Source organism: Cryptomeria japonica, chromosome 7 (genome assembly GCF_030272615.1).
Source record: "Cryptomeria japonica chromosome 7, Sugi_1.0, whole genome shotgun sequence".
Taxonomy (NCBI): Eukaryota; Viridiplantae; Streptophyta; class Pinopsida; order Cupressales; family Cupressaceae; genus Cryptomeria; species Cryptomeria japonica.
This window is the reverse complement of record NC_081411.1, coordinates 317,393,262-317,419,250: the sequence shown is the minus strand read 5'-3', so window position 1 is coordinate 317,419,250 and position 25,989 is coordinate 317,393,262. Positions and strand designations below refer to the sequence as shown.

General features: G+C 37.3%; 1 protein-coding gene across 1 annotated transcript in view; it reads right to left on the bottom strand.

Moving 5' to 3' along the window:
- Window positions 1-24,682, bottom strand: part of LOC131077418 (protein BOLA1, chloroplastic) — a 43,161-nt gene extending 18,479 nt beyond the window's left edge. Inside the window, exon 1 of the mRNA XM_058014913.2 lies at window positions 24,255-24,682. Coding sequence (XP_057870896.2) covers window positions 24,274-24,600 — 327 coding nt within the window. The 5' untranslated portion in view covers window positions 24,601-24,682 and the 3' untranslated portion in view covers window positions 24,255-24,273. The remainder of the gene's footprint in view (window positions 1-24,254) is intronic.
- Window positions 24,683-25,989: the final 1,307 nt, after the last annotated feature.

The following is a 25,989-nucleotide window of genomic DNA, read 5'->3' as shown; positions in this document are numbered from 1 at the left end:
TAGGGTTAGATCTTTGATAGGAGGACCGAGGACAGAAGCTCTCAGAATGTAAAAAAGTGCATCAGCAGCAATGACAAACAAGGTCGAGGCAATGGGACAACCTTGCCTGATAGACCTCTTAAGGGGAATAGGTTCTGAGAATTCCCCATTAACTTCAATGACTGTGGAAGAGTCCTTAAAGAGAATATCAATCCATCTGCAAAAATATGAAGGAAATCCAAAAGCTTGCAACATCCCTCTAATGAAGGGCCACTCGATTCTGTCATATTCTTTCTCAAAGTCCAGAAGAATCATTGCAACATTCTGCTTATCAGTTTTAGCCCAATGCATGGCCTCCCAACCAGTAATCAAATTTTTCAAGATATATCTACCTTTAATGAACCCAGTCTGAGTGACAGAAATGAAGTTGTTTAATAACCCAGCAATCCTCCTTGCTAATACTTTTGCAACAATCTTGTAAGAGATATTCAATAAGGTAATAGGCCTCCAGTTTTTAACCAGAGTCTTATCCCCACCCTTAGGTAGCAGTTTAATGAAACGTCTATTGATGTTTTCTCCAAGTGATCCCTGTTCAAACACATCTTCATAGAGGACAAGCAGTTCCAAGCATATCTAGTCCGAGTGCAGCTTATAGAATTCGACAAGTAGCCCATCCATCCCTGGGAACTTACCATTGGCCAGTGAACTGATAGCAGCTTTAATCTCCTCAAGTGAGATCTTTTGGCCCAGAGCATTGGCCTCCTCACAAGAAACTTTCTTAGGGATTAACAATAAGCATTTCTCAAGAGCCTCTTGGTTCATAACACCGTGTTCCGATGAAAATATGCCACTTTAAAATTGAAGGACTCCTCCTTAATGGACACCGGACCATTGGTGAGAGTGTTATTGACTTGAATATCTTCAATAAGTTCCCTTTTATTCTTGGCTCTAATTAGATTGAAGAAGTATTTGGTTCCCTTGTCACCACCTGTAAGCCAATTCATCTTAGCTCTTACCTTCTGACCTTGGATCTTGAATTGTTGTAGCTTCCTTAAGTGATTTTTGACCCAAGAAAGCTCCCCCTCTAAACCATGTCATGCCCCTTAATCTGAAGCTCCTTCTCAATACCATTGAGCCTATTTTGTAGGTAGGACTCCTCCCTAGACCTGTCCATAGCATACTTCTTACCAATGATTTGATACTTTTTTCTCCAAGTAACAATGAGAGCATCCCATTGCTCCCTAGGTCTGAGATCAAGATTACAAAGCTTGGACAAATGGGAAGCCATCTTAATGGCATCCCCAGAATACTCATCCTTAAGTAAAGAAACATTAAGCTTGAAGCCATTCTCCTTCTTAGGCCGGATAACAGAGGGATCAAGATCACAGTGACAGAGATAGGAGAATGATCCGAAATACTAGCAAGAGAAACACAAATAGGTGCATGACCCCCCTATGAGGAAAAGGGGAAAAGAGAAGCATCTGCATAGCATCTATCCAATCTATAGTAAAGTCTCTGCCTACCACTTTGATTGTTACACCATGTGAACCAAATATCAGAAAAGGAGCCCTTCTTCCTCTCCAAAGGGTCTGCAAGATTAAATCTCCTCTTGAACTTGGCCCAGAAGAAATGTCCATTACCCTTCCAACAATGCTTATTGCCACCACTTTTATCTTCGCCATGCCCAATCATGTTAAAGTCTCCCACAAAGATCCAATGAGCATTCGGGAGGCTGGTTGTCAACCAATCCCAAAAACTGGCTCTATCTCTATAGTTATTAGCAGCATATATATTACATATAACAAAAACACGGTCCTTCTCTTTGAAAGTGACCCACAAAGCCCTTTGGCAAGGGGAGACACCATTAGCAATAATCCTATTTGCCCACTTAGGACCAACCAAAATGGCAGTACCACCTTTACCCCTACCATGATTAGAGTGAAACCCAATGGCTTTACCCCACAAAAATTTCAACATAGTAAAGGCATGGAACCCTACCACTTTAATTTCTTGGAGGCAAATAATATCTTTCTCCTTGAAACTGTTACACCATTTCCTAACAACATATTTTCTCTCAGACATCTCCAAGCCCCTAACATTCCAACTATGAATGTGCATCATCATAAATATATTTAGTGGAGGGCTTTTGGTTCTTGTACAATCTATTAAAACATTTCGGCACTTCATTACCTTTTCTACTACTACCATTGGAGAGAGAGAGAGACTGTCTCTCTGACGTTTTCCTTTTCTTCCTAACCTTTTTACTAATAACCTCTATAAATTGTTTAGAATTACTGTTATCCATGCCATCCACTCCAAATGGCACAATTTGTTTATCAGAAGATGCATCCACCATAGAATCCATGATACCAGGTAAGGAGTTACTCATATTCAACTCAGAGGGGGTTTGGTAAGCATTCCTTATTAAATCAGCTTTCTCCTTAATACTTCCAAGAGCAAGCTATTGAGCATTCAATCTGGGGGGGGTAAATTATCAACTTTGTCTTGATCACAATTAGAAGGATTGGCATATACTGAGTGATACCCGACTAGGGTGTTGGGAGGGGCATCCAAGGCAGAGGCATGAACAACATCATACTCATCCTCAAACAGGGGATTAGAGAGGCTAACAAATTTATTACCATTACTTACATCAGTTGGGCAATCAAGACCCGATTTGACCTTCTCAATGCCAATGTCAGAGGTGTCATCCACTGGCAGGTTATTACCTTCTTTAGAATTATTAACAGAGTCTTGCACCTTACTAGGATCACTTCTCATATTGCCTTTCGAAGCAATGTTAAAGTTAGCACTGTGATAATTTTTAAGAGATAGGCAACCTTTTCTCATATGCCCATTAATTTTGCAATGAAAACAAGCCCCCAAATTGCCCAACATGGACAGTTCCCATGAAAAGCTCTCATCTTCAAAATCTAGAGAAATAATGTCAGGAAAAACAACCTCTGGAGCAAGCGCTACAAGAGCCTTGGCATTTAGGTGAGGGAGAGTGGTTCTCAATTCCTCAACCTGTAGAACCGAACCCAAAGGTTTCAAAATTTGAGGAATGAATGGCCAAAATTCGGGCTGTAAGTTTTTGATTTCTACCCAATTAGGGGAGGAACGGGCAATCACCTGCTCGACATTCCCTTTAGGAGACAATGGAAATGCGCTAAACAAAGAATGTCCCACGTTCCAAAAAAAATTCTTCAAAACCCTATCTTGCATATTATGGGATTTCAAAAGAACTACAAATAATCCCTTTTGAATCATTTTGCAAAAGTTAACATGAATACCTAACTTCTTACCCCAGACACTAGCAATCCATTCATCAAAAAATTTCCGCAAGGGCAAAGACTCTCTATCCATACAAACAAAGAAAATTGCAATATTTCTTAAACGCGACTACTCTGATCTAATGGCTTTTATCATGTCTCCATTAGGAGACAAGGAGAGGGTCTTCAACCCAAGAGGAAGAGAATTACCATTTCCTCCCCCTCTGGGGTCATCGGCTACGCTGCCTCCACCATTTCCGAATCTATCTCCATCGGCTGAGGACACTCCTAGATCGTTCTCTGTATCCATGTGTTCCATCCTGAAAAAACTTCCATCAAAGCTAGCAGAAGGTGGGCAAACCACGGCCGAGTGATCCGAAACCATTGTTTTGTAGGAGGGTTTTTCATGTTTATCCTTTTTCGAATTAATATTCTCATTCTCCAGACTCCCACCACTATCAATGATATGCACCTTATCATTTTTGCAACTGGGTTTGCCATCATTAACACTACCCATTCACCTTCACACAAGCGGGTTCAATGATGGGTAACGACCGACCAAGCCCAAGAGCAACCTGGCAAAAACTAGGGTAAAACAAATAAACACAGAGGCAAGAAGAAAGAAAGAAAAAAACGAGCAAAGCAACCACATAAAGCAAACATAAACCAAGAAAAGACGGGCATAATAGCAATCCACGCAGAAAGAGGATGCAGGACACCAAGGATGACACACGAGCGCCAACAAACGAGGTCCGTACTCCAAGGAAGGTGAATGGACAGCCTTCCTCATCACATCTCGCTATTTTGGAAAATCTAGTGTAATTTATATGATACACTTGAGAAGCCTCTATAGGAAGTTGCCTAATTTTCAAGGAATGCTTCCAAAAGACATATAGAGACACTAGGAACTTTATTGAAAGTCTCTTAATGTCTAGAAAAGTCCCCATATGGATCTCTGAGACAGGGACGTGCTTCAGACATGGGAGATGAGTACCAAGGGTCAAGGAACAGGTCTGTGAGTAACCATGATTTAAAGGTGATCAGAATTAAAGTGATCAGATTTCCTGGTCAAAGTTTATCCTGCCCTACTCCCCCAAACCCCAGATAATATTTTAATTCCTGATCAATAGATTAGTAAACACTGACCTTTGATGGGGAATGCATCACTCAAGCTTAGAATATGCAGTTGGAACTTGATTGTGCCTCATCATGGTGGACAATGTTATTGTAGCACTTTAACGTAGGGATAGCATTTCCAACAAGGTTAGAAATGTATATGCAAACAACATTAAATTTTGCACCAGAATGTGACATGAACTATGTCCAACAAAATATGAAAATTGTTTTCCAAATGCAAGCTCAAGCATCACTTGGTCCCTAGTTAAGGAGGAATCTTTGCAATAACAGAAAGGACATGCAATCCAGTCTTGACCCCTTCAATATATATATGATAAACGAGTCTATGGGGTTTCACAAATTTCTGCCTTCAAATTTCGAGGAGAGAATCTTGAAACTGAAACAATGACTAGGATTAGCATTGGACTTGACAGCTTCATAACCTGCATGCTTCTATGAAGCATACTTATTCTCCAGTAAACTGTGTTCCAATGAGGATATGCTTGCCCATAATATTATGGCACACAATACAACACTTGACCCCTTGACTCCATCTTCTCCAAGCTATCCTATGTTTTAAAGGTGGCTATGGTGCCTTAATTTTGACTCTAATAAAATGACACAAAACCTAGTTGAATGTTCTGTTTCTTCATCAAAGGCTGTGATGCCACAAAACATAGTGGGACAGGTGCTTTGTTTACCTAGCGTTGTTCCAAATTGGGGAAGGTCAATCTTGTGTCTTATGCATGCACAAATGGGAATCTAAGCCCAATTAGGCTTGAATCTAAATCTTTTTTGTGCAAAGTACCCCATCTCAACTACTAGACCACAGCCCACAAAACCCATAAAAGCCTCGTTTTAAAAGCTCAAATTCAGATTTCTAATGTTCAAGCCCCTATTGTTGAAATCAATTCTTTTATATGGTAGCTCTCTAAAATTTTATGCATCCTCATGTTGTCTACTTGATTAAGCAGGTTCTCTCTCTAGATTTGACTCTAGAACCAGTAAGTGAATTTGTTGCTTCCACCTCCTCCCTGCCTTCACCCCCCCTTTTTGTCATATCCCTGCCCTAGCTGGGCTGAATCAGCAATTTTTAAGAGTGTTTTTAAACACTAATGAATGTATAGTATTAATATATTTTTTTATTTTGGGCCAACCCAAACCTTCATTTAGGTACCAACCTAGAGTAATTTTTATATTGGTTTAAAAAATGTTGGCCAATCTGGGTGTTTTGGCACCAACTATAAATAAAACAGATATAAATTAGTGTTTTGCTGGCTGGAGAGGACAAGACCCTGTAACCCAACAACCGGTTTAAAGCCTAATCCACCACTTGCGCCTAGTGTAAAGGGGACATCTACATTCAAGGCGAAATCTGAGTGCAACAGAATTGACCTGCACCTCAAGTTGCCATACAGGTTTTCCATATTCCAAAGGTGATCAGCAAAAGGGGGTTGAATCTGCCATATCCACGGCACTTGCAGCTATTAATCAAATTTTCTTTTACCCTGATGGAGAGGATCTAATTATCAACAACAGAGTGACCATTCCAGATCTGAGGAGTTGCTCCTGTAGTGGACAGCCATACCTGATTGGAACTCCTTCGTACCCCTGCGTTGGGTTATCCTTTCTCTGCACAGAGAATTGACTGAACCTGAGGTCAGCTAGTAACATTGTCTGGGGATTACCACTTAGCTAATAGAGTGCTGCTAATTTTTATAGAAATTTATATTATTCTTTTTCAAATCTGCTCCTGTCACTGTTTCAAAAGTTAAAACTGGTCTGAGACTGTTGACTGAGTTTGTTAATATTGAAAACCCTAAGATAGCCCTAGAGATATTACAGCAGTATCAGAGCCTTGTTTCCTGCCAACCTGTGAGTGTGATCATTTCTGATATTTTTGGGCAGATTTAGAATTTTTTTCTATAACTTTCTATACGCAGAAATTTATTTAAATTAGCAAAAAAATCAAATCAATAATCTGAGTCTAAATCTGAGTTTGTTGAAGGATATCTTATTTGCAAAAAAGAATTCAGAATATTTTGTTCTATATTTTTAGAGATATTGTTGTTTTTTTCTATCCCTATTTGGGGATATTACAGTGGTATCAAAGCTACTCCCAATTATTACAGAGGAAGCTACAGCCAATGGGCGATATCATGTAATCTGAAAACATATACTAACACACAGCAACCTACAGCAAATCCAGCAACAAAATGAAAGCCCACACTTGCAAACTTGAATCAAACCAAAAAAAGCTGAAATCGCAACCTGTTGAAGCTCTGCACATCCTTTGGATAAGAAAACCCTTTGGAATCAAAGGGATTTCATCCTCTGACCCTCACAACCCATGGGATTTTGTCCACGAGCTGACATTCCTCTTTGGGTTTTTGTCTGAAGAAGAAAGACTGCTGAGCACAAGTGCTCAAACAACCCGCAAATCAAATCAAATTGCCAAAAGGTATCAAATGAAGTCTAGCCAAGAATAAATAGAAAATGAGCTCCAAAATGGATGCCCACAAAAACTCACACCTAAATTGGAGGGAAAATATCAATTTTGAATTGCATTATACTCCCTCTTATACCTATTGCCACGTGGCACCTAGAAACTTGCACCAAAACAACTTGCAGGATTGCCGTTACAAAAGAATGCATTCAAATTGTCCACAAGAAAAACCCACACCCAAACAGACCCAAGTGGAGAATATTTGATATGTAATGGCCCATAATCCAACAAATACTTAAATAAAAATGGGACCATAAAAATATTAATTAACATATTTCCTAATTTCAATACTTTAGCTCACCAGAAATAATAAGAAATGAGCTAAGTGCAATAAATTAACAATTTCACCTGATTTGTCCCTTCTCACCAAAATTGCTTGCCCTCAAGCAATGCAAAGTTGGATGTTCCAGAATCTCTAAACCTTGCCAAGTAGCATCTTCAACTGGTAGATCTTTTCGCTTCACCAACTATTTAATTATGCTCCTGTTTCTCAATTTCTTTTCCCTAGAATCAAGCACAACTTCAGGGACAAGAATTAGTCATCCCTCATCATCCAAAGGCGGCAATATATTGGAGGGAACAATATGCAAACCTATTGCTTTCTTGAGGCATGAGACATGGAAGACATTGTGGACCTACAACCCTCTGGCAATTCCAATTCACAAGCTACTTCACCTATTTTTCAAGTGATCCTGTAAAGTCCATAGAACCTTGGCTTGAGTTTTTCCTTCCCACTTTTCTTCATTGAAGACTATTTATATGGCTGCAACCTCAAATATACCATATCCCCTTCCTCCAATACTCTCTATGTTCACTTCTTATCAGCATAAACCTTCTGCTGATTCTGAGCTTGCTGCAAATTGGTTTTTAATGTCCTCAAGATATCTTGACTTTGCTCAATCAAATCTTTTGCTGCAGGAACTCTACTATCTAATAAAATCAAATCAGCAAAATAAAAAGCACCATATCCATACAATGCCTTGAAAGGAGATATACAAATTGACATATGGTAAGAAATAAAATTGCCAAAAGATCCCAAATGAAGCCTCCAGCCAAGAATAAATAGAAAATGAGTTCCAAAATGGGTGCCCAAGAAAACCCACACCTCAATTGGAGGGAAAAGATCAATTGTGAATTGCATTAACTCCCTCTTACACCTATTGCCACTTGGCACCTCCAAACTTGCATCAAAACAACTCAAAGGATTGCCATTACAGAAGAATGCATTCAAATTGTCCCAAAAGAAAAACCCACGTCCATATAGGCCCAACTCGAGAATATTTGATATTTAATGGCCCATAATCCAACAGATACTTAAATTAAAATGGGACCATAAAAATGTTAATTAATACATTTCCTAATTTCATTACTTTGGTTCACTAGAAATATAGTAAATGAGCTAAATGCAATTAACTTAACAATGCCACCTAGTTTGGGACATTACAATTTTTATGCAATTTTCAAGCCTTGCAAAAGTGGAGAGATTACTTGTTGCCAAGGGAGTTTGTTTTATAGACATATCAATTGGCATTGGTGTTCATTAACAGCCAAGTGAAGTTGAATCGGTGACACATGAAGTTGGTGGAGTACTTATTAGGGTTTTCTTTCATTCTCAAGCACAAATTTGGTGTGACCAATAAGGTGGCAGATGCCTTAAGCAGGAGGTAGGCATTATTGACTACTATGACAATAGAATTGGTAGGGATGTGTTGACGTGTATTTTGTACACTATCAAACACAGAATAAAATACCCAAGGGTACCTTATCCTCTCTTGAGTAAAGCCTCTGATTGCTGAAGATATCGCAAAAAAGGATCAATCAGGATGACTTCAAGGTTCTTGTATGTAGGGTCTCTACGTGTGGATAAGCTCTCAGTGGTATGATGTGATTTTGCTGGAATCACAAGGGGACTTACATTTGATGATTGAACTTCTAATTTGCTTTGAATATTGCTGGAACACAAGATTTTACCGCCTTGGATTTGAAAAAAGGGAAAAAAGATGAGGGTGAGGAAAGGATCTAATCCTAATACTAAGAATGTAGGAGCAATGAATGATCTTTGATGAAATTCTAACTAAGTCTTGTTTTGACATCGCACAACCATCTCCACAAGGCTAGTGCGATCTTCGAAGGAAAGTTTTATGATGTTCAAATCATCACTGCAGGCATAGACACCATCAAGCTGATGCATATCAATGAAGAAGCGACAATTGAAGTTAAGCTTAAGCTGAATGATTCCAGTTGACTACACAAGGCAAGCTTGCAATCAACAAACTGCTAGTAGTATGGATATGCGAATTTCACCATCAATCAAGCACATTTCTTCCACTCATCTAATAACATGAAATCAAATATGATAAGTATAGAGACCATGCAAATTGTCGAATCGACCCATAAATTTCACCATTTCTTCAATGAAGTTACAAGCCTTTTACAACAACATCTTGGCAACAACCTTTGCCTTCTCTCTCTACTCTACTCTAATTGCTATTCTATCAACTAGCTAACTACTCTCTATTCACTAACTCCTTTCTAACTGCTTCCAACTCCTATTCTATTCTATTTCTAATTGCCTTTACAAATGAAATGCCAGGGCTTATATAGTGCCCTCAATACAATTCGATGGCTTAGATCGATTTGAGATCAATGGCCAAGATTCAACAATAAAAACCCTAATTAGGGTTTGTTACAACCATTACATAACATTTAATGCTTGACCAATGATAAAATTGTATTGCTTGGACACATGTCCTCTCTGGAAAATTCAACCAATGAATAGCCAGGGTAGGTACATCGAAGTTTGTGCCACCTCCCATGAGTTAGGCATATTGAATCTGGACATGCTGAGGTGGACCAATTCGACTGGAGAAGTGATGACCGAGATGCCACCTCATTTGACACTTGGTTGATACTCAATTTGGTAACGTTGAGGAGTTAGCCTTAGTTAATTCTTCTGGAACTATCTGCTTCTTCAACGAACCCTTTGCTCTGACTTCTTGTGTCCTTGATTTGCAGGATGATGATGTACCTCGCCTTGGAACGCTGGATTGGAAGAGGTCGCCCTTATCCTGATGATGCTGGATCGAAGAAAGCCATCCTTGTCTATGCTAGACTGGAGGAGGTCGCCCTTGTCCTTGCTTGATCTTCTTGGAGGAGACCGTCCTTGATCTGGCCTGACTTTCCTTGAGGAGAGCCTTCTGACTTGTAGATCCTTCGAGCTTGGGAGTCGCCATCTTGATACCTACACAACATTTCAAAATTAGTAATATATCTTGAAATCTAAAAATTAAACTTTAAAAGGAAGATTCAAGATTTTAATTAGGAAACTTCATAATAAATCTTAAGTTATCATTTCCTAATTAATCATCCAATACTTAGACTTTTCTAAAAAATGTCTAAAAAAAATCAAACCTTGAATAAGGGTGTCAAGATGATTTTGCCATACCTCCTCTTGAGAATTAACTCTAAGAAATGATGTAAAAATAGATGAATTTTGCTAGGCAAAGTGTAGATCAAAGCTCTCCCTTGGATAAAATGCACCTCCTTTAGCTTGGAAAAGAACTCCACCTTCCTCTTCAAAAATCTGGAAATTTGCCTTCAAATGTCTTCAAAAATCTGGAAATTATCCTCCAAACTAGCAAGAAATACGCCTCTCCAATAGCCTTCAAGATGAATTTCGCCCTCCACTAGCTTCTCCACACTTAGTAGAAATTCGCTCCATTTCTCTGGATTTCGCTCCTCAAATTGCTCTCCAATTTCGTACTTGAAAGGATGATTGAATGATTTGAATTGTGAAACAACAACCCCAATATATAGAGCGCTCACCTTCCACTTACCCCTGAGGCCGACCTAGCAAATAAAAGGTGAAATAATAAATAAAACCTCAAAAGGAGTAGGCCGACTTGCCAAATAAAGGCAAAATAATGCCTTGTGCACTCAACTTCTAATTTTTTATTTCACAAAAATTAATTTTAAATGCCTTTATAATAGAAATTCAATTTTTTGAGGCCCAAAATTAATTTATTAAATGCCAATTTAATTTAATTTTCCAAATATTCCAAAGTTAGCAATTTGGCATCTAATGCGATTTGGAGGATATTAACGCCCAAGTAGAAAATAGTGAATGCCAATAACTTCACTCTGGTCCCTTGGAGAGGGACAGGAGCGCTTTTTCACTTTTGTCCTCAATCCTTCATTTTTTGATTGCCAATTCACGTTGTGGGGCTAGCAATGATCCCTTTCGTCCCTTCAGTGCATGTTCAACTCGTTTTTTGCAAGGCAAAATTGATGTTCTAGAGATTTTCGCCCTAGTCCTTCAGTGAGGGACAGAAGCACCTTTTCACTTTTGTCCTCAATCCTTCATTTTTTGATTGCTAATTCACGTTGTGGGGCTAGCAATGATCCCTTTCGTCCCTTCAGTGCATGTTCAACTCGTTTTTTGCAAGGCAAAATTGATGTTCTAGAGATTTTCGCCCTGGTCCTTCAGTGAGGGACAGGAGCGCCTTTTGCATTTGGCCCAAGATCATCAAGTTTTTGGAGTCAAACCTTTGTTCATCATGATTTAGAAGACCTTTCCAATCTTGCTCAACTTTGCCTTAGCATAATCTCGGAGGGAAATTGTTGATTTTATAGAAATCGCCCTAGTCCTTCAGTGAGGGACAGGAGCACTTTTGAGTCCATTGCGCAAATTCTTGATCATATCAACCTCAAATTACCCTCAAGGCGTAGAACATCATTTCAAATTCGCGCCTTGGCTTAGATTTGTCCAAACTTGGCGAGGACTGGATATTAGGTTTTTCGCCCTGGTCCCTTGGAGAGGGACAAGAGCAATCTTGCAAATCCAAGCTTATCCGTCCTTTGTTAGCCTTCCAAATTATATTCAATGGAGAAATCATGTTTTTCTTGGTCTCTTCAAATCATAAAATTGTCTTGATCCTGCAAGAACAATGCAAATTTGAAATTCAAGCTCCGGTCCTTCAGTGAGGGACAAGAGCGAATTTGGTCTTCTAGGCCAAAATGCTTCACTTTTCACCATGAAATGTCTTGGCTAAGGAAGATATCATCTTGTTACACGCCATGAATAAGAGTTCAAGTCCAAGAAAGGTCTAAAAATGTGTATATAAAGAAAATCGCTCTGGTCCCTTGGTGAGGGACAGGAGCGCTTTTACCTTTCTAGACAAATACTCCATCATTTCATTGTCTTTGATCAAGTCTAGATGCTCTATCATGCTCATTTTGTCCTTCACCATGCCTTTGATGTTTCAATTTGACTAGACGAGGCCAGGAATGACTCAAATAAGCCCTTTCGCCCTGGTCCCTTGGTGAGGGACAGGAGCGCTTCGCCTTGGACCCCTGGAGAGGGACAGGAGCGCTTTTCACTCTGGACCCTCAGTGAAGGACAGGAGCGCTTTTTGACTTTTTGAACTCTCTATCAGGATAATTTTTATGGAATATAACATTTAAGTATAAGTGATTCTATCTTTCTTCTTTCTTATACTTTAAGTTATATTCCATATATACTTTCAGGATGTTTGAGAGTGGTTTCAGACCTCCAGGAGTTATATTGCAAAATCTAGTTTTTGGAGGTTTTTCAGTTTCCAGACTTAGTCAAATTTTAGGATTAGGACATTCAGACTTAGCCAAAATTTCAGGATCAGGACATCACTCAAGCCATAGGTTTGGACACTAACTACATCATGCCCCCAAAAACTAGATAGAATTAGTTAACTTAGGCTAACAAGCTAACAACTAGGAATCCACCTTTTTATTTTTTACATAGGATTAAAAATAAAATATTTAAATAATGAGAGGAAATTATAATTGAAGCTAACCTACATCTTTCTTATGTACCCTTAACCCTATGAATCCTCATCATTCTTCCCAACAATAGAAGCATTTTCTGATGGTGAGAAATATAGCAACTAGTCGAGCTAGAGCTTGCTCTTCATCTCAGAGGAGTGGATTGAAGATAATGTCGCAGATTTTGGTATTGTTTTCTGATTTTTGGAAGTGTTTTAGAGTGTCCAAGTTGTTGTTCGTGTGGTGTGTTGAAGAAGGTTTTCGTTCGTAAGTCTCAGTGTGTTATTCTTCTCATTCTGGGTATTTTCTCTATCTCTCTGTTTGGTTTAGGCAATTCATTTTGTGAGTTTATAGAGCTTAATTTGGTGTCTTCGATTTTATCTTTGCTAATCACCCCCTTAGTTGGTCGTACCATGTGGCTGAGTGCTTTGGGATGCGTGCATAATGTATTTGGGTGGATCTAGAGGTAGAGATGTTAGCCATGGCAGAAGAGGATAGAGCACAAGCAGACACTTTGGATGTTGATTTCATTAATACAAAAGAAAATATCATGGCTGCATCATCATCAATGGCCTACCTTAGATGCCCATACAAAAATACTTGTACAAGAATGGATGTTAGGACGAGCGATATAGACTCCTCTAAGTCATATTTATAATTTTAGTTTTAACATTTGTTTTAATGCTATGGATATTATAATCCATGATTTTTTAATAAACTTGGACTATATTTTTATATTTAAAAATGTTGTTCCCTTCAACTAAATCGATTTTTATACTCTTGATTGATTTATACTTGTGTATGTGATCAAAGTAGCTTTTATTTGATTAGTTTATTTTCTTTAAAGTATATTTATTGAAAGATACATGATAAAATTAGGGCAAAACAATGAATAATTGAAGTAAATAATTGCAAAAAAATTGGTACAGATATCCCACAAAGCCACAAACTAAGATCTAGGAAAAGGAAGATGTTTATAACCCACCACTTCATCCACAATGGCTGCAACTTCTGCAACTTCTCCATCAGGTTATAACCCACCACTTCAGCCACACAGAGCGACGAACAATCAAAGGACAAGCAATTGCAAATCAACTGGCTGAAGCACCACTACCTGGAAAACAACCTATGGAGATCAAATTTCCAGACATAGACGTTCTTGCTATCTCCACCAAACAATGGAGAGTATTGGGCTATTTTTAGAGCTAGGGTTTTGCTCGGATTGTTTATCTCATACATCCTTTCAAGGGTTTTGAACATTTCATAAGTGTTGTCATATTTTAATATAAGTGGTATTATGTGATCCCTTACTGCATCTATCACGATTTTTACAGCTTTATCATTTCCTTCATTCCACACAATTTTCTCAGGTTCATCTACAGGTTCGGGCTTGTCTTCTTTTATGAATTGTTACAGCTTTATCATTTCCTTTAATACCACTTCAGCCACACAGAGCGACGAACAATCAAAGGACAAGCAATTGCAAATCAACTGGCTGAAGCACCACTACCTGGAAAACAACCTATGGAGATCAAATTTCCAGACATAGACGTTCTTGCTATCTCCACCAAACAATGGACGGTATTGGGCTATTTTTAGAGCTAGGGTTTTGCTCGGATTGTTTATCTCATACATCCTTTCAAGGGTTTTGAACATTTCATAAGTGTTGTCATATTTTAATATAAGTGGTATTATGAAAACCCTCCTCTGTTTGTTATTCCTGCTAACTGGGTGTTAGCTGTCAGTTTTAAAGGGCACACCTTGGTTGCTTATGGTAGTTGTTTTTGGTTAAGGGGTGTTGGGCTTGGGAGCCTTTTTTCAAGTTGTGGGATCCTAGTTGAAAACCTCTTGTATGGTTGTGGGTGCCAGTCAAAACCCTCAGCGTCTTTCAGGTTGATGGAGCCTATTTAAAACCCTCTGATGTGGTTGTGGTACTAGTCAAAACCCTCAAAGTCTTGTTTCTTTATTGTGGACCAACCTAATATGTAATGTTCTCTGATGTCATGTGGTTGGTGTTTCACTGAAGGTTGGTTGTATGGATTCTTTATATATCTTTTGATCAATTATCTCTTACTGGGATTCATAGTGGCTAACTTTCCATGCCCAAACTTCTTTCATGATTCTAATGATCTTTTAGTCATTAGTGGAATCATATAATAGCTATATACTCCATAGCATGCTCATTTAGTTGCCGGCGGGTTTACTGCCCGTTCTATTACAGTATACTCCCTAATTTTTCTCTGTCGTTCACTCTTCCTCAAGCTACACTCCTCTAATCTGATCCACAAATCACAAGATCCAATTAAATGCACACCTGTAAAGACACCTATCCCTACACGACACTTCACTGACCTCTGCAAGCTTTCCACTTCATCTCTTCATGGCATCCACATTGATCTCTTTCTTTTCTAGATCATTTGTGTTGGTATGAACAAAATCAATGACCAACTACTCAACCGGTTCATCTTTCCCGTAGGTTCACTAACCCTACCGGTATCTCACATTCTACCAGTTAACTCCTCATGGCTGCTCTTTGTTGAACTGTCAGTGGAACTTCTTAACTGGTCACCAGACATGTCTATCCATAGCATGCTCATTTAGTTGCCATTCCTGATTTTTTTGGTATTATGAGGGACATGACTAATTCAACAAACTATAAGATTGACTAGGCTTTTCTCATTAGTGGAATCATATAATAGCTAGTGTGTATTGTTGGCTAGATGCATGAATTTGTAGTTTCCATACAGCTAAGAAATGATAATGTTTCTAAGTACAAACCAAGTGGGAACTATAGACCCACTAATCTAATTTGCAACCACTCGCCACGACTATATTATGATAACTCTCTTATTGATAATAGAGAGTATCCAATGCATTTATTAAGACCCTGATTATGGTCATGGTAGACCACACAAAATATGACTATGCTGCCACTCAAAATTGATAATAGAGAGTATCCAATGCGAATATGTGATCCCCTGGGTGACACTCAAAATGCAAAGGCTAACTAACAAAAACCTAAAAGACCAAAAAACAAACCCTAAAAAGCAAAAAAGCAAGGGTCCCCATTTGCAATGGGGCGATGTGTGAAATGGTCACAACAGGATGACAATGATGAAGGATTTAAATGCTAGAGATCTAGATTTAGCAAATGTATGGAAGAGTTGTATGGAGTCCTAGATTGGAAGTAAGTATTCTTTTGAGGATTACTTTGTGTAGGAAGGATATTTGTTAGCAAAAAGCAGTTGAGTATACCATACGATTCCATGAGGGAGAAGCTCATTAAGAAACTACATAGCGGAGGATTGATATGGAATTTTGGTATGAATAAGACATTGGCCATGCAGGAGGAGCAATAATTTGGTCATGTTTGTACTAAGATGTCAGAACATTTGTTGATAGATGTAGAACTTGTCAAAGTGTGAAAAGTGTTGCCTGATATAAGTTATACAAACCTTGCCAGTTTCACAAAAGTCTTGGGAGGAAATTTGCATGGACTTTGTCCTTGGGCTATTGCAAACTTAGAGGAGTAATGATTTTATCTCTATAGTTGTTGATAGATTTTCAAAAATGGTGCATTGAAATCTTTGTCCAAAGTCAAATAATACTCCTAAGATTTTTTATTTGTTCTCAAAGGAAATAGTGAGGTTAAATGGGTTGCCACTGAGTTTCACCTTAGACAAGAATACTAAGCTCTTTAGCCACTTTTGGCACACATTGTAGAAGAGGTTGGGCACACAACTTAACAACAATTCCACATATCACCCACAAACATATGGCCAAACAAAGGTTGTTAATAGCAGTGTAGGAAATCTATTGAGAAGTTTGGTGGAAGACAAACCAATGATTAAGATATTTTGTTGGCACAACTTGAAACTGAATTCAACAACTCAATGAATCAATCTATAGGCAAGATCTTTTCAGATTGTGTATGGGATATCTCCCAAATGTATCATAGGCTTGTTGATGGTATCTAGAGAGGAATGCAGTCATGTAGAGACAAAAGAGTTTACATAGCACGTGCAAGAGGTGCATGCACAAGAGAAGTAGTAGTTTGAGAGAAACAAAAGTAAGTATAAGGCAAATGTGGATGAGCACAAAAGAGGAGAGACTTTCTCAAAAGGTGAGTTAGTCAAGGCACATTCAAGGAAAGAAAGATTCTTGAGAGGAACATATAATGAGTTGAAGCCACCAAAGATTAACCCTTACAATGTTGCATAGGATTTCTAAAAATGTTTACAAAATTGAATTACTAGAGGGTTTAGATTTCTCAAAAGTGTTCAATGTGATTGCTTTGTATGTATATCATGAAGCCGAAGATGTGGAGAAGAATATACCATCATTGTAGGAACCACATTACAAATAGTAGGTTCCTAAGAAGCCTATAGATGAGATAGAGCAGGATCTAAATGAATGCCTAAGCAAGAGAAATTAGGAGTACAAGGAATATTTGATCTAATGGAAGGGAAGGGGGACAACAATGATACATGGCCTTTTTGAAGATGAAGTGGGCTAGTTGAGGTGGTTACCACAACATCCTTCCTTAACTATGAGTACCTACTCAAAAATTTGTTAACTAGGATGTTGAATGTAGGAGCATCTTAGGGACCAAGCAATCTTGCATCATCCAAAATAAAATATTTCTCATTTTCGGTTATTTTGTAGGTTTCTAATTGTAATGTCCCTTTTTTGAAATAGAATTTAATTAAGTTTAATGAATGGTCAAGAGGCATGAAATGAAGAGTTGTGACTCCCTCAAACATGAGATATAAAAGGGAGATCACTTCATTTGAGAAAGACATCCATAGATCATCAAGCAAGGAATAAATAATTCATAAATTAGAAAGGAAGAAAAAATTGGGCATATGAATCAGGGAAGTATTAATATAGAGGAATGGGAAGAAATTAGAAATAAAGAAGTGACTATTTCAAAGGGCAGAAATTATGAAAAGTTGTACTCTTTAAAGGGTGGTAATTGTGAAATGTTAGGACTCTTGCAAAGGATAGACAAAATGAAGAGGTGTGACTTCTCCCTCACATTGGAAGATATAAAGGGAAGAAGGTGTCATTTGAGGAGGACATCCAAGGGAGATCAATTTGGAAAATAATTTTTTATTCTCAAAAGGTACCAATGAAGGGTGATGACTCAATTCTTATGAGAGATGGTGACTCAATTCTTATGAAAGGTGGTCACTCTTTCACCAATGAAGTATAAAGGAAAAATCATTTCAAGCATTCAAGGGCCACTTATCAATCATCACTGACCAATAAATCAAGTCGGTACTCATTCAGTCACCACTCATGAATCCATCAAAGCAATCATCAATTATCAAATCAAGCATCAGCAAATCATCATCAAAAATTATCAATTCACTCAATCATCAAGCCAGCAGGCAGCAAAGATAAATCAATTCTTCCATTAACTCAAACAATCTAATATCTATCATTCAAACATCAACCATTCAAACCTCAACCTTTCGAGCATCAAGTCACTCAAATATCAATCACTAAGACATCAACCATTTAAGCATAAACTATTGAACCCCATTCAAACATTAATTTGTCAATACATCAAGAAATATCAATTAGCATTAATGAAACAATCAGTTTGAATTTGAGGAAGTGTCTTGTAGAGGTTGGAAGGACGTGATCCTTTCATGCTTCGGGGCTAGAAGTTGGAAGGATGAAAACCCTTTCATGCTCTAGGGATAGGAGTTGGAAGGTATGGGGACCCTTTCATGCTCTCGGCAAGTTAATTCCCAAAGAATTCAAGATTTTATTGATTTTGAGGATTAAGCTTTGATTTGTTGATCTAATTATTATCTTGAATTTCCGATGTTTGATAAAGTTATTATCATTTTGAAGAAAGAGTTGTTGTTTTAGGGCAAAAAAGGTCCTAGAAAGGGATGATACACTAATAAAGTTTTAGTCATCATCTTTGTCATGTCCCCTCTTGCACCTAGCTCAATATGAGTTCTCCATTAGCCTATTCTCAGATTTCCATAGGTTAAGCAGATATGGTTAGGGGATTCAGTGTCCTGAGGTGAGCTCTTGCAATGATTTTCAGAGTTTCTAGCAAACCTTCTATTTTTGGCATATTGCTATTTTTAGTAAGTGCTGTTTTCAGCACTAGGTCTTGGCCCTCTTTCAATTCAGTGCAGTGGTTTCTAGTTTTGGACTTGGTCAGTTCTTATGTTTTCAGAAAGATGTTTGATTCATTCACAAAGTCTTTATAAAATTACTTAATAAAATGTACCCCCTTGTGTCTTGCCTAGTAACATGGTGACTTGAAGTTGTTGTAAAAGAGGGCCCAAATTGGACATCCTAAAATAAACCAAGGGGAAGTCAATATTTTATTATGCTTCCAAAAAGATGACGCAAAGGAGGAATAAGGAAATAAAACGAAATTAAAAATGTTTTATGAGAGCTCCCAAAAGTGGTTTTGACCCTTTAGGGGTTTATTTCATTTCATGTGATTTTGAAAAAAGGGGGAAATGAATTCAAATTACAAGATGGTTGCCCTAATTTCTCTTTGTCTCTATATATTCTCATTTTGAGCTGTCATTTGTATATCCTTGCTTTGACATATTCTCATTTTGAGCTCTCATTTGTATATGCTTGCTTTGACAACTTAAGGTTAAGTTGTTTAAACGTTTCCAGATCTTTGCTGGTTGGAGGACAAAAACCCTCACCTAAATAGCTGGTTTCGGTGGTGAAAGACCCACCCTAATTGGTTGGTGTTCAAGTTATCAGATCTTACAATGATTTTGGGCTTGTAGGTTTTGCATAAAATGAAGATATATTCAGTATTTTGATGTGGGTTTGTTGGTTTTGGTGTGGTGTGTGCTTTTTTGGAGTTTGGATTGAGTTTTGGTGAATTTAGTTTCAATTTCTGATAGCTGGAGTGTTGTTTCTGAGTTCTGAAAGTGTTTTTCTTGAGTAGCTGAAACCAAAGATGTACTCATATCTATTGAAGACTGAAGGCTATCATTTTAGCATCTTTCCATTGTGCTTATCTTGGCTAGGCGCTATCTATTAGCTGTAGTTTGCATGATTTGAAGAACTGATTTATGTATGCCAAATTGCCCCTAGAGCTTGGTGCCCATCTCCTTGCTAGCTCGTGGGCTTGTGAAGAATGGTTAAGGGGGTTTTCTGAGCATTGGAAAGAGGTTAATATTGGAATTTAATACTGCTGTTAACAAACAGGGATTGCAGGAGAAGACTTGGAGGAGCTAGAGACATATCTTATGAAACCTAGAAATTGCCTAAGTCCATTTAAATATTGCTTTGGTGCTGGAAATATCCCTAAACGGTCTTTCCTAGTGAATGGTGATTATATCAGGTCTGCAATTTAAATGTTTAATCTGATTTTCAGACATACTATTTACTGAAATCTGATATGTAATGTTTGGCAATGTTCTATGAAGTCAGACTGAAGTCTAGTTGCAGTCTACTCTTTCTATTCTATGCTATTTTGCAAATTATCTTGTAATATGTTGATTATTAGCATGAATACAATCTGAAGCAAACAAACAGCAATCTCTCTTCATTGGTTCCACATTTAGCATAACATATTTTCAAATAAAATCAGTGCTGGTCGTTACAATCTCTTCATTGCAAAAATTAACCCTGACTACAAAGGCATAATTAGCTTCCAAACTCACTTTCAAGCACATTAGAGTTCCAACTGAAATTCACCATGTGACGATGTAGAGTACCACAAATCACCATAGTTCATATGTCGAGGTCCAAATTCATATTAGTGCTTCAATGTAGATTGTTTTATATTAATGTGAAGTGGTTCCTCAAAACTAGTCATTGGTCGAAAGTTATGACCTTTTTTAGTCTTTAAGGAAGACCTATTTGAGTATGTGGCAAACATTGAAGCTTTAGCCAACATTTGAATACATTTCCAAGCTTATTGGTCCTAAGTAGATTTATAATATAAAACACATTAAAATTCATTCCATATCCTTTACCGCATTCATTTCAAAAGGTTCCCTTCTACACATTTTTGGTCACACATTTCATTGTATACTAAGCTTTGCACCACCATGTGACCGATCATTCACCAGTAAGTGGGGGAGGAGCATTGGAGAAATCTGAAAAATAGATTGGAACAATGAGATTGAGGCTCTCAATTTTTAGAATGAGCATATGGCCTACAGATATGTAATATTGCACAAACATTCTTATTCATGAACTATGCAAAGACCTATAGGGTCAAAACATATATTGTGGTGAATATACTTGTTGTGAAGATTGTAGTGACTTGTCATGTTAGAGCATTTGATAACAATATATGTGCATCTCACATGTCTTTTAAATTTAATTCCGTTGTTTACCTCCATTAGTATTTTTGTTTTCTATGTTTGATAGACTGTCGTTCATTAGACCCTCTATCCATGACTGCAACAAAATATAACATTATTGGCATCAGAATGGATAATTGAGATTAAGCTGGAATCACATTATTGAGGCTTGAAACAAGAGTTTTCACATTTCTATTAAGCTTGCCCTGCTGGATGCTAAGTATGGCATCATGCTATGAAAACAAAATAGCATACAAATGCTTTTGACCTGTAGATATTTAAATTTTAAACAAATAAGAAATAGAAATTACCATGATAATGACCTGAAATCTAGCCCTGCCACACATGTTACCCATGTTAAAGCGACCATGATCATTTGAATCACTTGAATGAAGCAGGATGCCAGTATGAAGTGCATATTCTAAATGGTGTTTTATCTAGAGAAGGTGATTGTTTACAAATTAATTGATCTGGGGGAAAAAGATATTTTCAGAGCATGTAGGAGAAGAATACACTAAACCTTGACTAGAAGCCCTTATATCTTTCAATCAGATTATCTTTAAATTAATAGCCAACCATCACTTGTAGGGTTCACCCTCAATGATTAATTTCATGAATTCTGTAAAACCACACCTTCTAACATCAAATTCATAGCCTGAACGTTAAAAATGTATCTTGATATTGCAATGAGCAAAATTCCTCAATTTTTTAAACATTGGGCATACACTTAACATTGGCATTTGCATAATGCTTGATTAGTGGTATTTTTGAAAGGTGTCTCATTTGGGAGTTTTATATATTTTTTGTTGTAACATTCATTTTTCCTTTACACTATCATTGGTTCCAGCGCTGTAGTTTAAAACATCTAATCTATATAAGTTTGTCAATTTTATACTAGCATCAATGTAGTTTTGAGGAAGCAATTTTGTCCTAATATAAGCAGAAACCCCAAGCAGTAGCAAAGTTCACTACTCCCTAGCCACCATGAAACCAGAAATGGTTTCACAAAGTCCCTCTATTACTATCTTCCAAGAAAGTATTTCCATTCCAAATGCAGATGATAAAAGAATCAAAGATGTCATCACCTGCCACATATTTTCCAGGACAAAGTTCTCCTTTATCAGTGGTGATGATAGAAAAGTATTTAGTATATACTATATTGTGAAAGAGGCCTTAGGCCACTGCTAAGTTTGACAGAATTTCCTACTGCCAAACATGATTGCATTCTAGCCAAGGCCTACCCTATTCAAATTACATGTAAACCAATGGAATGAGGCCAGATGCGTGAATTGCTCCCTGGCACCAAATCATAAGGGAGGGAACACTACCTTACCAGGTAAGCAGAAGTAAGAGTATTGGCCTTTTGCAAGGGTTGTATGACTCCCCCTGTGATTAGATGTACTCCCCAGACTAGTGGGATATTGTGACCTGCAATGACCAGTGCATACGCTATGAATAAAAGTTTCTCTGCATAAGCACTTATAGCTTAGGCATTCTAATAAGTATAGAATAGTATTTGAGCACCCGGCAAACCAGATCAAAATCAAATATGAAGATAGCTATGGTACAGTTCTTCAGGATGTATCTCCCTAATCTTAGTATGCCTTTAGTATCTGAAATTTGTGGGCTAGAACGTCTATCATAAAATTGCCCAAAAATTTGAGATTGCTCAAAGTTTTTTTGGTATAAGTGGGGCACATTAACAGAGTGTGTACTTTTTTGAGTTGGATAAACATCCTGAATCACTGTGGCAACATGTTAGTATAAGAAGCACAAATTATAGGTGCACAAATCATTGACATCTTGGCTAAGCATCAAGGACTGAAAGGCATCCATAATCGATGAATCTAAGTATGTCCTTTGACTTCAAAGTGTTTGCAAGAAACTGGAAACTTTAGAGAGAGAGAAAGAAGCTTAGATTCAAGGAATAGAAACATCACAGTACAAGTGCACACTAAAAAATACATAAGCAACTACATATAAGTTTGGGTTCAAGAATACATGAGCACCCATATATAATCCTGGAATCAAGAATTCATAGAGAGCTTCATATAAGCTCAGATTCAAGAATAGAGGGAAAACCGCATAAAAAATAAGGCTTGAACTATTAGATATATCCAACAAAAATATCAGCTAGATCCATTTTATTTAGTACTTGTATTTGTCAGCTGGTGTACTGTGATTGTGTTTCATTTTCAGGGAAGGTGTTTGATTTGTCTTGGCTAAGCATCAAGGACTGAAAGGCATCCATAATCGATGAATCTAAGTATGTCCTTTGACTTCAAAGTGTTTGCAAGAAACTGGAAACTTTAGAGAGAGAAAGGAGCTTAGATTCAAGGAATAGAAACATCACGGTACAAGCGCACACTAAAAAATACATAAGCAACTACATATAAGTTTTGGGTTCAAGAATACATGAGCGCCCATATATAATCCTGGCATCAAGAATTCATAGAGAGCTTCATATAAGCTCAGATTCAAGAATAGAGGGAAAACCGCATATAAAATAAGGTTTGAACTATTAGATATATCAAACAAAAATATCAGCTAGATCCATTTTATTTAGTACCTGTGTTTGTCAGCTGGTGTACTGTGATTGTGTTTCATTTTCAGGGAAGGTGTTTGATTTGTCTAACAAATTGCATATATAACTACTTGTATTCCATACATAGAATCAAAGCTTGTTAGCCTTCCACCTGGCCATTGCTCCCTGTTGATGCACTCAATGCACAGGAAATAATGTTTACTGATTTCTCAGCATGAAGAAATAATTTTTTTTATGAACCTAATACTGCAAGTTTACTGTTGCGAAATGGAATTTCTGTTTTTGTTATAGACACCTATTCATGAATTCAGATTAGAAATTACAGAGACACCCATATAGGAAGCTCAAACTCGAAATTTCAGTGACAGATACGTGTAAGCTTAATCCCCAATACCAATATTATTTGGAGACTGGCAATTTTAATGGAACACCGACCAATTATCTTAATTTCCCACCAATTATTTTTTAAATTGTGACAATTAGGTTAAAACACTTTCATATAAGCTTAATCACCAATACCATTTTTTTCTGAATTTTGCAAATCAGAAAAAATATCAGCATAAATTTCGATTAAAGAAGAGAGAGACGCTTAATATAATTCTTCCGAATTTGCGCAATAAGATTAAAACGGGCCGAAAAGTAAATAAGAAAAAAATTCACAGTTTTGATGCCAAACAGCACCGGAATTGCTCACAGCTGCTTCAAACAAAGAATAAATAACATACCCATTTCCAGGTTCAAGTATCACTTGGCCCCAACTTCTGCAGGGGTTTTCGCAACAATGGAGAGGGCGTGTAATCCAGTTTTGAGCTCTTCATTGAGAAGATCATAAACAATTCTATGGCGTTTAACAAGGTTTTGCCCTTCAAATCTGGAAGAAACAATCTTGAGATTGAAATGTGTTTCAGTGGCACTGGCATTAGCCTTGACAGCCTCATGACCTGCATGCTGATATGAGACGTCCTCAACCTCAAGCAAAGTGGGTTCTAACGTGGACTCCAATTTCTGCTGAATTCTGCTTGCCCTTGACGCTATGGCACCCAATACAGCACCCGAACCCCTTGAACCCATCTTCGACAATCTCTGTATTTTTGCGGGTCTTGGACCTATGGTAAGTTCGGTTCTCTTCAATTCTCTTGGACTATTCCCGTGTCGATAGGTGATTTGAGATGATGTTAATTCGAAATTGTCGAGGATAGAAAGATGTAGGGTTATTAAATTAATTTAAATGTATATGAGAGATAAATTATTTAGTTTGTTAAATTGGGTAAAATTGAAATCATGAATGAACATGTGTTGAAGACGGAAATTAGAAGAATTTAAAGTTTACCTATTTTTGGTAGTGGAGAGAGTAGTTCATTACTTAAACATAACTTTTTAAATGATTATGTAGTGAGGGATTTATTAGGATCTTTCTTTATAATATAAGAAATATGAGTATACATTAGAAATCAATAAAACATAAGACTATTTTGATAAGAATATTATATCTATTATTCACAAAAAATTAATCTACTTATAAATAATGGTATATCTATAGAAAGTAACACAAACATCTAGAATATAATCAGGCACGTAAAAGGAACAAAGAGAAGAAAGAGAAGACTATAATAGAAAACCCTAAGAGCTAGTTGGCTCCTACTCAAATGGGAAATAAGGCTCTTTTCTAATCACTTCTTGAGCTTCCAACTAGAGATTTTCAACTTTCAACTTTCACCCCCTACACTTATTAGTTGTATTCATAGCTTACAACCTTGTATAAGCAATACTACCTAGGGAATTTAGAAAATATTGCTCTAAAGTGAAACCCTAAAGAAAATAACTCTCCTCGCTATCCAAACCCACGTCTTCATTTGCAACTAAAACCTTTTATTGTTTTTGTATTGTTAAGGACCTTTGATCCCTAACTACTACTTATGAAGGGACATCCTTAGTTTGAAACCATGTGAAATTGATAAGGAATAATTTTCTAACTAGACATGAAGCATACATGATGTTGGGGGAGATGTTTTTTTCACCTTGCATAATGCTTATAATATAAATTAATAATTATTTGTGGTGCACCTTAGAAATCTAAGGATGTGTACATCACATATCTTAGGCATTCTTAGATACTTTTTATGATATAAAACATTGGGATAAATAATTAACGTGGATTTCACATTAGGAAAATATTTATTATTGGAAAAGCTTAGTACCAAAAAGTCAATAAAGGGCATGGCTTTGTAAGCTCAATGCTTAAAGGCACATGGTTCATGTAATACTTTTGACATGGTTCATGTTAGTGGTTTTCGTGCAAGCTTGTTTCTATAAAAGCAAGCACATAAATAATTGTTGAGGTTGGTTTGTGTAACCTTTGACTTTTTAGTTAAAGTTGATTGAGCATCTCTTGTAGGTTGTATATGTGAGGAGAGGAAGCATGGATTAGGATGTTTGGTTATAGGATTTTCAATTGTTTGT